General features: G+C 45.8%; 1 protein-coding gene across 1 annotated transcript in view; it reads right to left on the minus strand.

Moving 5' to 3' along the window:
• FER1L6 (fer-1-like family member 6) overlaps positions 1-12,874 on the minus strand; it is a 212,734-nt gene that overhangs the window by 173,303 nt on the left and 26,557 nt on the right. Inside the window, exons 2-4 of the mRNA XM_011949292.1 lie at positions 9,144-9,182; positions 5,254-5,348; positions 5,066-5,131 (exon numbers count right to left, since the gene is read on the minus strand). Coding sequence (XP_011804682.1) covers positions 5,066-5,131; positions 5,254-5,341 — 154 coding nt within the window. The 5' untranslated portion in view covers positions 5,342-5,348; positions 9,144-9,182. The remainder of the gene's footprint in view (positions 1-5,065; positions 5,132-5,253; positions 5,349-9,143; positions 9,183-12,874) is intronic.

A 12,874-nucleotide genomic window follows, 5' to 3' on the forward strand; every position in this document is an offset into this window, starting at 1 on the left:
TGAGCCACCGCGCCTAGCCCTATTTTAATTTTTTTGGAGACAGAGTCTTACTCTGTCTCCCAGGCTGGAGCTGGAATGCAGTGGCAAGATCTCAGCTCACTGCAGTTTTGAATTCTTAGGTTCAAGGACCCTCCCACCTCAGCCTCCTGAGTAGCTGGGACTACAGGCACACTCCATCACACCCGGTAAATTTTTTCTTGTTAATATTTTTTTGTAGAGACGAGCGGGCCTCTCTATGTTGCACAGGCTGTCTCAAACTCCTGGGTGGAAGCAAATCTCCCACCTTAGCCTCCCAAAGTGCTGGGATCACAGGCATGAGCTAACATGCCCAGATAAATTCTGCATTTCTAACAGCTAGATGCCAGACGAGGTTACTCCTGCCGTCTGCAGGTCAATTTTGAGTAGCAATGTGTGATATTCTGAAAAGATAGCCAGTCCTAATCTCTGAAGCCTGTAAATGTTACCTTATTTAGAAAAAAGGTCTTTGCTGATGTGATTACATTAAGAGTTTTGAGATGAAGTGATCCAGGTGAACCCTAATTGCAGTCACATGTATCCTTAAGGGAGATTTTGCATAGACAGAAAAAAAAAAAAAAAAAAAGGTGGCAATGTGACCATGGAGGCAGAGATTAGACAGATGCTGCCACAACCAGGAGCTAGAATTGGCGGCCAACAGATTCTCTGGAAGGAGTGAGGCCTGGGATTCTGGCCCAGTGATACTGATTTCCAGCATCTGGCCTCCATAACTGAGCGAACACATCTGTCTTCTTCTAAGTTACTGAGTTAGTGGTAGCTTGTGACACACTAGTCCAGGAAGGATCAGTTTCCCTATGAAACAGTACACACGCATTAGGAAACTTAAATAAACAGATAATAAACATATTCCTTAGAATCTTTTCCTCTCCACCCTAGATTCTAATTTAATTCATCTGGAATGTTGCTGGATGTCAAGATTGTTGAAATTCCCCAGGTGATCCTAGATGTACAGCAAAGCCTGAGAACTGCTTCTCAACCAGACTTTCGGCAAAAACAAGAGTGGCTGAGCCTTCCTAATAAACCGAGAGACTCTGTATGATGTGGTTCAAAGACCTGAATCCAAAAGATTTGGGTTCAAATTCCAGTCCTTCCACTTTCTAGTTCTATGGATTTGAAGGAGTTACTTCTCTCAGCCCTGTTTTCCTCATTTGTAAAACAAGGCAAGGTTAACGTCATTTACCCCCACAGGTTTGTCAGGAAGATTAAACAATCTATATGAAGCCCCTAGGTTTACACAGGGTCCATGGTAGACATTCAAGTCTATGGATTCCCAGTTGCATGGCTTGAGCAAGTCACCCAGAATTTCTTGGCATTTTTTTTTTCCTTGCCCATAAAACAAAAGAATTGGGCAAGAAACGTGGTTTTAAAATTTGTTAAAGCAACAGAATCCTTTTATAAATGTAACTTGATATGGAACTTCAGTATATACTTCAGTATATAACACAAGCCTGTTTATATCACACTGTTTTATGTTCCATGGAGTGGAATGCGGACAGCGGCTTCCTGCTGACTCCCATAGCCACCACCTTCAGACACTCCTGAAGCCATGGTTCAGAATCCCAGGGATCCAGGGAACTCACCTTTCAAACCCATCCATTTCATACTTTCTAAGGTACCTTCCAGCTTTGATGCATGTTGGTTCTCTGATTTTAAAGAGCAAACCACACACAACAGTACTGCATCTGAAGAAACACAGCCATGTTCCGGGAGCTCATGCACATAGACCAGGCCTTGTAGGTGCTCAGTAGCTACAGAGAGGCTCTCTGCATGAATGGAAGTCTGCTTTTATTACCCTTTCACTCAGGAAATAAAGACAAGCCCAACACTACAGAGCTGCCAGAAGGAATGCCAGTGCCTGGCTATGCTCCTTGAAGCAACAAGATAAAATGCCTGCTCCCCTCCTTGACTGTAAGGGCTTTCAGGCTGGGCCTTGCTGTCAAGTTTCAAGTTTCCAGTGAACATTCAAAGACACCTTATATATGCAAGAAAAGGTGCTAGGTTAGATGCTGAGGATGCAGTACACCTCCCTCTGGGGGCATGCATTTTGTACATTCTGGAGGGTGAGACAGACCTCGAGGTAGAAAGGCAGTCAGCTAAAGCTTCTTCTACAGCATTTATTCACTAATTTATTGAGTTACTACTTTGTTCTCTTCAGTCTCTCACCACGGAGCATCCAGGGTGACCTTATAAAAACCAGACCATGTCACTTTTCTTAAAACCCCTTAATGGCTTTCCATTGCACTTAGAATAAATCTGAAGTCCATACACAATCTTCAATTAGAGACCTGCTCCATCTGGTTCTGCCCACGCTTCCTGCCCACCTGGCCCTCTCACCCACTTCATGCGCTCTATCCACAAGGCCCCCTTTCAGTTCCATCTAACCTCACAAGCTCTCTGCTGCTTGGAATTTTTCACAGGCATCCCTCCCCCTGCACTACTCTCCTCCCTGCCCATCGCCCAGAGGGCTCCCTCTCATCCTTGAAGTTGTAGCTTAAATGTTACCTCCCCAGAGAATTCTTCTCTGACTGCACTGAGAGACTCCCCAGCAGCCCACTGTCTGTTTTGAGGTTTTTTTTTTTTTTTTAATAGGACTTTTCTCAACTTGCAATGCCATTAGTTACCTCAGCCATAGTCCCAATAGGTAACAGATGGTATAATCAGAGTAAGATGATTTGAGGACATTTTACAAAGATGTTTGTGTAGGAATACCACAAAGGGTCTTGTCATCATCTGGGGCTCGCAAGAGCCAAGCTGTTGCCACTCTTAGGCACCCCACAAAATTAGCAGAGAGAGAGCAGTTACTGGAACCCCGAAGGAAAGGAAGTCTGGTGGGGTCAGCCTCCCTGTGAGGAGCAGTGACCCTCCTGTAGGTGAGGGACAGGGTCACCTGGAGCCTGACCCATGCTCCTCCCTCCCACACCTCCTGCTGGGGCACCCCATTGGCCAGAGCCAGCCTGAAGGCAGAGGGTAAGAGATCTGGTCCATGCCCCCACAGAGGACACAGAGCAGCTGGCTAAGGGTGGAGAATAGATCCAGAGGGGCAAATAGAAAAGTCCTGCACAGAGCTGTCCTCGGACCATCCAGTCTTTGCCATTAGATGCCCAGAATTTAGCCCAGGGCTGACACTTAGACATTCCACTAATACATTTTGAATAAACGAGCAAATGGATGATTGTGAGAGGTACCCAATAACTATTTGTTGTGTAACTAATGGCTAGGTTAGGGTAGGGTAAAGAGAATTTTAAGAATTTAAGATGCAACTACGATGCCTCAAAATACACAGACAAAAAAGCAAGAGACTTAGAAAATTTCCAAACATTTCACTCCAAAGAGCCATAACTTTCCAGGCCAGGTCAAGAAGGCAAGGCCAAAGTCTCTGTTCTGTGGGCTTTGTTCCTTCAGTCTCCCACAGGGCTGGCCCCTGGACAGCAGGATGGATGCTGTTTACTTTCTAGGAGGTGCCGGATTCCTCCCTGCCCTGTTTGCTTTGTGGGCTGCAGACTCTAGAATGAGCCACAGGAGCAAACTCTTCTGAAATGCCTGTGGTCAACTGCCCTAGGTATCAGCCAGCTTCTCAGGGAGGGCTCTTAACTGGTGGCCGCCCATGGGGTAGGAAACCCAGGTTCTGATGTAAGACTCACCTGGGATCAGGAGCCAGCTTCTCCACTTACTAGCTGTGTGACTTGGGGCAAACCACTCGCCTTCTCTGAACCTCTGTTATAAAATGGGGGCAACAGAATCTACTTTTCAGAGTCATGAATGATGTATGTTAAGAAAAAGCAGCAGAGACCTATTAACTATGTCATAAATACTAGTTTTCATAAGGTCCTAGAGGGAAAGGACTATGCCTTATTCAACCTTGTGTCACAGGGCCTACCACAGCGTTATAGTTTCAAAGACACCAGGAATAACCCCAAAGTCTTTTCCACCCACTCCCTGGTACAGTTTCATTGAATGAACAGGGACTTTTAAGCTTCAAGCCTTGTCCCGACTGAGAATGCAATGTCCCTCATTTTCTATCAAAGGCTCTTAATCATTATCAGTACCTGTGTGTAAATGAGTTTCCGTACTTTTCTACCATAAGGATAGGTTCTACTTGAGGGCAAGGAGTGAAGTTGTTACAACATATTACTACAGGACATCTGCAGTAGATGGCAGTGCAGCAGGCCCCCCAGGAGACAAATGGGGTGAAGATTAACGAGACCCACGGTACAATTTTGATTTAGGAACGGTCCAGAAAACTAGCCTTGAGCTGGTTTTTAATCAAGGCTATGCAGCAGGAGAAGTCTCCAGAGGACCACCCCATCTGTCCACTTGGAAACCGTTGATCCAATTTGATTCAATAAACACTGAAGATCTACCCAATGCTGGGCCTGGCCTCTACTGATGCAGTTCAAGCTATAACTCAAGACTTTGCCCTTTTGGAGAAGGAAGTAGCCCCATTCTAAAAGCAGAAAGTGAGATAGCCTGGATTTACATCCCAACGCTGTTGCTTCCTGGCTGTGTACCTCCCATGCTCAGGGCCAGCCGGCTTCATGGATATGCGGTCTGTGCAGCCATACGGGACCCCAAGCTCAGAAGAACCTCATTGCACTTGGCTTAAGCTCTGCTGTCACCATCTTGACACTTTTAATAACTTCTTAACAACTGCTGTGCATTTTTATTTTTCACTGGGCCTTGCAAATTCTGCAGCATCTCTTCCACACGTTATTTACTCTCTCTGCATCTCTGTAAACTCATTTGTAAAACCAAGGTGACAATACCTACTGGGAAGATGGTGGAAGGATTCAATGAGATGATGTGTGTGAAGCCTCCCCAACAGTAGCTGCGATCCTCTTACTTTCAAAATCCTGCTTGATCCTCCCCACAGCTGTGTGAGATCAGCCCAGCAACCCACATCATGACATTAGACAAAGGAGAAGCTGAGACTCAGAGCCACCCATCCTAGGTCACAGGACAAATAAGAACAGAAACAGAGTTAGAACCCTGCTGCTGCTTTCTCACGGGGACCCCTTCCATCTCCACTCACCTGTTTGGCCCAGATGACCAAGGGCCTTGGGGGTTATCTTGGGCCCACACCTGGGACTGGCAAGACCTAAAGGGTCAGGGGGCAGCACACTCACACTCCCCCTCACTCCCATTGAGAGGGAAATGCATTTTCAGCCAAGCAGGGGTCCACTCTGTGACACTCTCAGGCCCCAGTGGTCAGCGCCCCACCCCCAGCCTCACCTGTCGCAGCCTTGTTGGCTAGGATTAACCCCTTCTCTGCCTTATTTCTCTTCTTCTTCAGCTTCAGCCCAAACATCCCCTTTCTGAAAGAAGAAAAAAAAGAAACAATAATAAAAAGCTTGAGTCATTCAGGCGTGTTAGGAGAAGGTAGACACATAAACACACCAAGCTTCATGAAGCCCATCAGTCTCCTCATCCTCCCAGGATGGGGGCAAAAGACAAGTGTCAGTGGCACCCAACAAGCTCTCCAGGGAGCTCTCCTTTTGCAGAAACCACAAAAATTCCCCCCGAATTGGAATTGTGAGGTCCACCTGGAATTGCATGTAGGTGAGGCAAACTGAATACTAATAGCACTAGCTGACATTTCTGTTTCTCCTGGCTCACCAGGCACTCTGCTAGGCATTAAAAAGCAGTCACATTGTTTAATCACCACAGCAAACCTCTCCTGCCCATCTTGCAGATGAGGAGCCAAGGCCCAGAGAGGCCAGGCAATGTTTCTAAGGTCACCCAGTTCTGAACATCAGAGCTACCACTGGATCCCAGGCCTGCCTGATTTTAAAGTCCAGGGTCTAACCACTGGGCAGCCGCAGCCTGTCTGTTCCCTTCAGCAGAGTGAACACTGTCACCAGACCTGGGCTCTCGAGACCAAGGTCAAGAAGGCCTGGCACTTGCTGAGGTCCCACCACAAGCGCACAGCTCAGCTGACACATGGCACATGCCCAAAATGTCCCCTGCTATTATTATCATTAGCCATGAGCAGGAAGCCATTTCTAAGCCTCCTTCTCCCCGCCCTCCACCTGCCCACAGATGGAGTCTTGCTCTGTTGCCCAGGCTGGAGCACAGTGGTGCCATCTCAGCTCACTGCAACCTCTACCTCCCGGGTCCAAGCAATCCTCCTGCCTCAGCCTCCCAAGTAGCTGGGATTGCAGGGGCCCACCACCAGGCCTGTAAGCCTCCTTCTCATCACAGGAAGCTCCCCAGTCCATGGTCTCTGACAGATAAGAGCATTCCTAATGCTCTCCCAGCCTCCCACAGAACCCCTTTCCGAGCTAGGGGACTGCTGAGAACAGGGCTCTGGGACACAGATAGATGAAACTGGGCTGGAGGAAAGTCCTGGCCTTGACGCAGGCAGACTGGCCAGCCTTGGAGAGAGGAGGGGAAGGAACAAGGAAGTGAACATTTGGAGGCAAAGGGAGGAGATGGCAGCAAAGGCTCAAACCCCATTCAGTGAACATCTGTGGGCCTGGAACGTGAAAGGCAGTGGAACGATCACAGTCTCCCATTTTGCTTCTATGTTTAGGACTTAGGATGTGAGGAGTGCAGTGGTTAAGATCAGCCTCCACAGTCGGACTGCCTAGATTCTAATCCCAGCACTATCTCTGCAACTTTCAACAGGTCACTTAGTCTCTCTAACCTTCAGAGTCCTCAGGTGTGAAATGAGATAATAAACGGAAAGCATTTAGCCCAGTACCTGGAACATACTATCTGCTCAATAAACCTCAATTATTCTTATTATCCTAAGGGTAGGATGAAGACCAGTGAGTGGAAGGCACTAGGAGATCGATGTTCACTCAACTCTTTCACTTATTCTATTCACTTATTTGCTCACTTATTCTATGTATGTCCTGCTTTAATTCAGATAAGGAATTAAGGAGCCCCACATCAGTGCTGTTGGAACAGTGGAGTGAACTACTTTGGGAGGAAATGAGGTTCCCATTACTGGAGGTGTGCAAGCAGAGGTCTGAACACCACTGTTAAATGATGTTGTAGAGAAGACAAGCATCAGAAGGGGGGACTGGCCTAGGGGAATTCAGGGGTCCTTTGAGACCATGAGATACGTTAGGATGGAAAGAATAGACTCTGAAAGCACCCAGATGTGGACAGGACCCCGAACTCCTTGGGCAAGACCAGTACCTGCCTAAGCCTCAGTTTCCTCCTGTGTATAATGGAAATAACTGCTCTACAGGATTGTTGTGAGAATAAAATGCGGTAATGTAGCAAAGCACCTAAGACAGCATCTGGGATATAGAAAGTGCTAAATAAGTGCCCTTGTTGGAGGTAGCATTTTCCCCTTTGATTTGCCATCATCCTCTGATGAGAACATCATCCTACGTCTCCCAGCAATCTCTGGAGAACATACAGAAGGACGACTTCCAATAACAGTTTTCACTATTCTGTTTTCAAGGGATGCTTCCCAAGCCAGGGACCTAAAACCAGTACCTTCCCAACTCTGAATCGGCATTTGTGGTCCCCAGGTGCCCCCTGCCATGAGCAGTTCAAAGACGCAGAATCTCACGTTCCTGGGAACCTGGCCAATGGGCTCTGGAAGCTGCTTGAAGCAGCTAAATGACTTCCATCCATAAATAGGGAGTTGCTAATAATAAAAGACAGTATCTGCCAAGGGAGACATAAGGTTCCTTTCGGGAGCTGACATCCTCGTCATGGGTGGCCTCAGCCTTCTGAGCTCTCCTGTAGGGAAGCCAGTGCCTGAGGCATTGGGGCATGGCTGAAGATGCTGTCATAGGCCAGGGAAAAGGAAGAGATGTCCCACCTCATAGAGACAGGCACCCCTGCCCTTCTGAAGCCAAGAGCTCTGGACCCTGCTGCCCACTGGAGTCACCTAAAGTAGTTTACAAAAGTACTGATGTCTCAAACCACCTTCAGAGATTTTTAATTACTCTAGGGCAGACCCAGTGTTGAGAAGCAGTGGTCTAGGCACAGCTCAGGCCTCCTGAAGAGTAAGTCAAATAAACTTCCAGGAATGCCCAAAGGATCTACAACCAGCGTGGCCCTCTTGGGTGGGCTGATGTTAGTATCACAAACACACAAGGTTGTTTGCCTGAAACTGTGAGTCAGTCATCAAGGGCACACCCAGCATGACTCCCAGCATGAAAAGGTTTCTTGATGAAAATTGATTTCTTCTCCACAGCCTTGTGTCTTCAAGCAGTAAGAGGAGGCATGGCTCACCAGCCCAGAATGATGGTGCCACTGGCAGATCAGGCGGTAGAAAATGAACCTGTTACACAGGGCTCAGCTCGGGCACCTGCCTGAATTCATTGTTAGCTCTAGAATTTGGGATTGGATACTTAACTCAGATGCATATTTCTTCCCATGTGACACAAGGACATTTCTTACCCAATTCACAGGGTGATATTAAAATGGAAAACAATGTTTGTCAAGTGTAAAGCATGCTACAAAGTGTCACAATATTGACAACAAGGAAATGTGCATTTAAACTGTTTTTTGTTTTGTTTTTGTTTTTTGAGACAGAGTCTCGCTCTGTCGCCCAGGCTGGAGTGCAGTGGCGTGACCTCAGCTCACTGCAAGCTCCGCCTCCCAGGTTCACACCATCCGCCTGCCTCAGTCTCCTGAGTAGCTGGGACTACAGGCACACACCACCACGCCCGGCTAATTTTTTGTATTTTTAGTAGAGACGGGGTTTCACTGTGTTAGCCAGGATGGTCTCAATCTCCTGACCTTGTGATCCGCCCACCTGGGCCTCCGAGTTTAAAATATTTTTACACCTGTATAAAGCACTCGCTATGTGCCAGGAACATCATTTTACACACACTGTCTCCTAGGATCTCCACAGCATACCACGAGGAAGATGATATTATTATGCTTTCTGACAAATGAGGGGCTTTCAGGGGTTTCCAGACAATGTATTGGGATCAACCATCAAATCAGGAAGACTTACCTGGTAAGTCACTAAGGCAGCTGCCACCACATCCCTGACCTCCTCTACTCTGTAGAGAATTCCAGCATGAGAACCCTCCCACTTCACAAAAAGTATGGGGCTTTCTGGTTTAGGATCATAATATCTTCCCAGGGTCATCCCCAAGAAAAGGCAAGAGGTACACAGGAACCCCCATACCAACCTGGTCTCCTCAGGGTGAAAGCTACTGCGACTCCGATATCTGTATCCAAACAATAAGAGCATTAAATGAGGTATGTGTTAGATTTGCTAGCACGTTCAGGTGGCATCACTCAGTGTTTAACCATAGGGCCTGCACTGCAGGGAGGCAGACAGCCTGGCACAAGAAAGGGGGACTGGACTGCTTGAGTGTGGGTCTCATGCAGGCCATTTTCTAACTATGTCACTGGAGCTGGCCCTGGGACCTCTCTGAGCTCCAGGCTCCTCTTCGTTCCTCTTGTTCAGGAAGTGGCCATAAGTTTAGTTCTGTTTTTTCTCACTGGGATGTTACACACATGACCTTATTGATCCCTCATGCTGAACTATTAAAAACTCTACACATAGCTAATTTAATGTCATGTCCATGGCTCAGCAGAGCCAGGATTAGAAAATTGCTTTGCAGCCAGAGTTGCCATGTGTTCTTCCACTTGTGTCACCAGATTCCCCTTCTGCAATCACCTTCTCCACCTTCACTGCAGAATGGAGGCAGCTCAGGCCAAATGGCCAAACACTAAGTTACTTGTGTCAACAGCATGCCCAGTACTGGCCCATGCTGCTCTCTTCTCTACCTAAGAGGACTCAGGATGCAGGTTACCCGTGCACCTCACCTTCCAAACCCAAAACCATAATACCCAGTATGGGGCAGGGGGTAAGGGGGACTTTAGCTGAGAATTTATTTATGTGAAATCATTACAAACTTTAAAAACTATATTTATATATTTAATGAATTCTTTTCATCCAAAGAATAAATTTGTATATAATGAGGTCTATCTTAAAAACAAAACAAAATCACAAAATTTTTCCACCATTCAAAGGTTATCTAAAGAGCCTTTAGGTAAAGTCCCAGTAGCCTGCTGGGAAATACCTTCTTGAGGATGCTCTATCTGGGTCCTCATCTTTCTAAGACTAGGATATATTCATTAATGGCAAACCACTACACATAGAAGCGGTTGTGTTGTAGAATTCAATAGAAATTGTCAAAATATAACCCATGTGACACCCTGCCTTGCCATGCCTCTGTAAGTTCTCTCTCTCCATGATCTTCTTATCAAAACTTACTTATTCAATGTTCTATTTCATTAAGGCAATGATATCCCAACTTTGGCTACACATCTAATCCATATGTGGGTAGCTTTCTAAAACTGCCCCACACTTGACCAGATCCCATCCCCAAGAGTATGATTTCACTGGTCAGTGATGGGACCAAGGCTCAGTGGTTTTTAAGCTCCCCTGGTGATTCTAATGTGCAACAGGTTTACAAACCCTTGTGGTTAAGTAGACAGTACCGATGAGCTATCCTCTCAGAGAGAACCCTAAAGGAAATTTAAAAGAATTTCTTAACCAACAGGAATGATTAAATGTATTAAATTCAGAACCTTTAGTAGATACATTTGGCTACACTGCACTTTATAATCCACCTCCACTTCCTTTCCACAAAATTGGCTACCTTCTCTACTTACACACAGGATTAGCTCAGCCTTGGAGGAACAGAATGCTCAGGTTCAGGAGAAAAAGAACAATCCTCTTCTGGATCAAAATGTCTCAAGCAAGGCTAATGGCCTGAATGGATGGGCCCTGGCTCCCAGTCTCACGGGAAGCAGTTCATTCTTGCCTAATGTGTTTTCAAATCCTTTATCTTGTCATGATAGTAGGTGGATGTTTCTGTGTTAGCCCCTCATTTTGTACATTATAGTCTCCTCAACCATTATAATGAGCTTCAAATATCACAACTCAACAGTGATTGAGAATCTTAATATTTCACCTGCAAGAGTCAGCTGAGTCTAAGAAATACACCTCCAAGGATGCTAATTAATTCCTCTTCCTGTGGCTTCTCTGAACCAAGAATGACTCAGGAATAATTCAGAGCCACACTGTGTAAAGCCCATCCCAGTAAAGCCAGCCTCTCGTAGCCCTTCAGAGAAATTTGCAAAGTGTTGAAGGGCAAAATGGCAAGGGAGCAAGGCTGTAGGACTGCCCCAGGAAAATGGAGGCCTTCTTCTTGCATGCTTCCTGCCCACGCTGGGGCACGCCAACAATGCCCACGATAGAAAGAATCCTCCAAGGGTTGGGGGATCTTTTTCAGCCTGGGGTCACTGGCCTCCATCTTCTCCCTCTACAGCTAAGCATCAGCACATCACACGTGATGGGGCTGTTTAAAGTGCGAGGAAAATAGAAAAACAAATACTGGCAAGTCAACAATGCAGTACAGATAGGACTACTAGATGCCCCCACTGCAGCCTAAAACTTCCTCTTGCCTGGGCCCCTAACAAAATGGTTCATCTTTCCTATTCCATCTTCTTTATATCCAGACGAATTAAAGCCCTGCTCTCCACTCTCCTAAACATCAAGATATCAACCTTAAAGCCAAAAATAGACTACAGACCACTTCTCAGCACTTGGAATAAGCAGATCTTTCTCTCTTTGTCCCAGCATAAATGAATCTTCAAGCTCCCATCTTTTTTAGGCTTTCTGCTTTTTCTTCACTCCCCAAACCTTCTTCCTCCCATATATTGCTTGATTATCTTTTGGTGGAATTATTAGAGTTCAGCATTAGGTTTACATGCCTCACTTGGGAAGGGATAAGGTCCAAAGCTCTTATTCCCATGATGTGGTCTTTCTTCCTTTGGGTCTACCTGCCCACAGAACATTTGTATTCTACTTTCTGCTCTGCTCTGCAAGTGGAAGTAACTACTGAGCAGGGCTTCTCCTCCCTGCAGCTGAGTGGGCAAGTCCATCTGATTCAGGGGGAAGCATTTGAAAATCAATCTGGACTCTAGTCCAAGCAGCTTCCTCAAATTGAGCTTCACCAGCAATTGAGGTAATATTTTTATCCCTATTGGATGTCTGGGTTTCTTTCTCAATTGGTTTTGAATGTCTAGGGTAAAGAGAAGGGTATGGTTATAACCTGAGGAACACCAATACACTGACTCATAACAGATTTTATTACAAATGGGAATCATTAAACTTCCTAAACTTACTAAGAGAGGATCTATGAAATTCCTCTGAACCTCATTTTTTTTTTTTTGATGCTGTGGACATTAGAAATAGGAGAATGGGTACTATGTTAAACTAAATTAAACTACTACCTTTGCTGCAGGATTGTCAGAGCCTTGTGCACTGTGACTCTCCAAGTGGGTGCTGTTGTATTCAGACTTTTCCAAATGGATTTGAGCACCACAACTTTATCATTAAATATCTATTAATATCTTCAAGAACACTACTTGGGAGTGCAGAAAAGGAGAGTCCTGACAACTTTCAGTGTTCTTTTTTCTTTTGAAGCTTTCCTGAGATGAGCAATGATCAAGTAAGAATGACTGGGGAAACGGCGGAACTCAGGACATCTCTCCCATGCGTTCCCTCCTCTGTGTCCACAAGGCTCCTGGTGCTAGTTCAGACTTCAGTGGACTTTCTGCTTCTGTTCTCTCCCTCCTGAAACCTACTCTCTATTCCATGGCCATCTTTGCAAATCAGAGGAACAGAGAATTTTCTGAATCTCACAAACAATATTTACAAAAGTCCTTGAGTCAGTATCATACCAACATCATATAATATCATATCATATCAGTACACAATGTAAGATGTCCTCTGATATTAAAAAAAAGGAGACGGGATGCCTGCTACTTCCCTTCTATTTAACATTGCACTGGAGGCCCTGACCAACTCAATAGTGTCTGTCTAGTTGAATTAGTAACTGAA

Source organism: Colobus angolensis, unplaced genomic scaffold (assembly GCF_000951035.1).
Source record: "Colobus angolensis palliatus isolate OR3802 unplaced genomic scaffold, Cang.pa_1.0 Scaffold295, whole genome shotgun sequence".
Classification (NCBI taxonomy): domain Eukaryota; kingdom Metazoa; phylum Chordata; class Mammalia; order Primates; family Cercopithecidae; genus Colobus; species Colobus angolensis.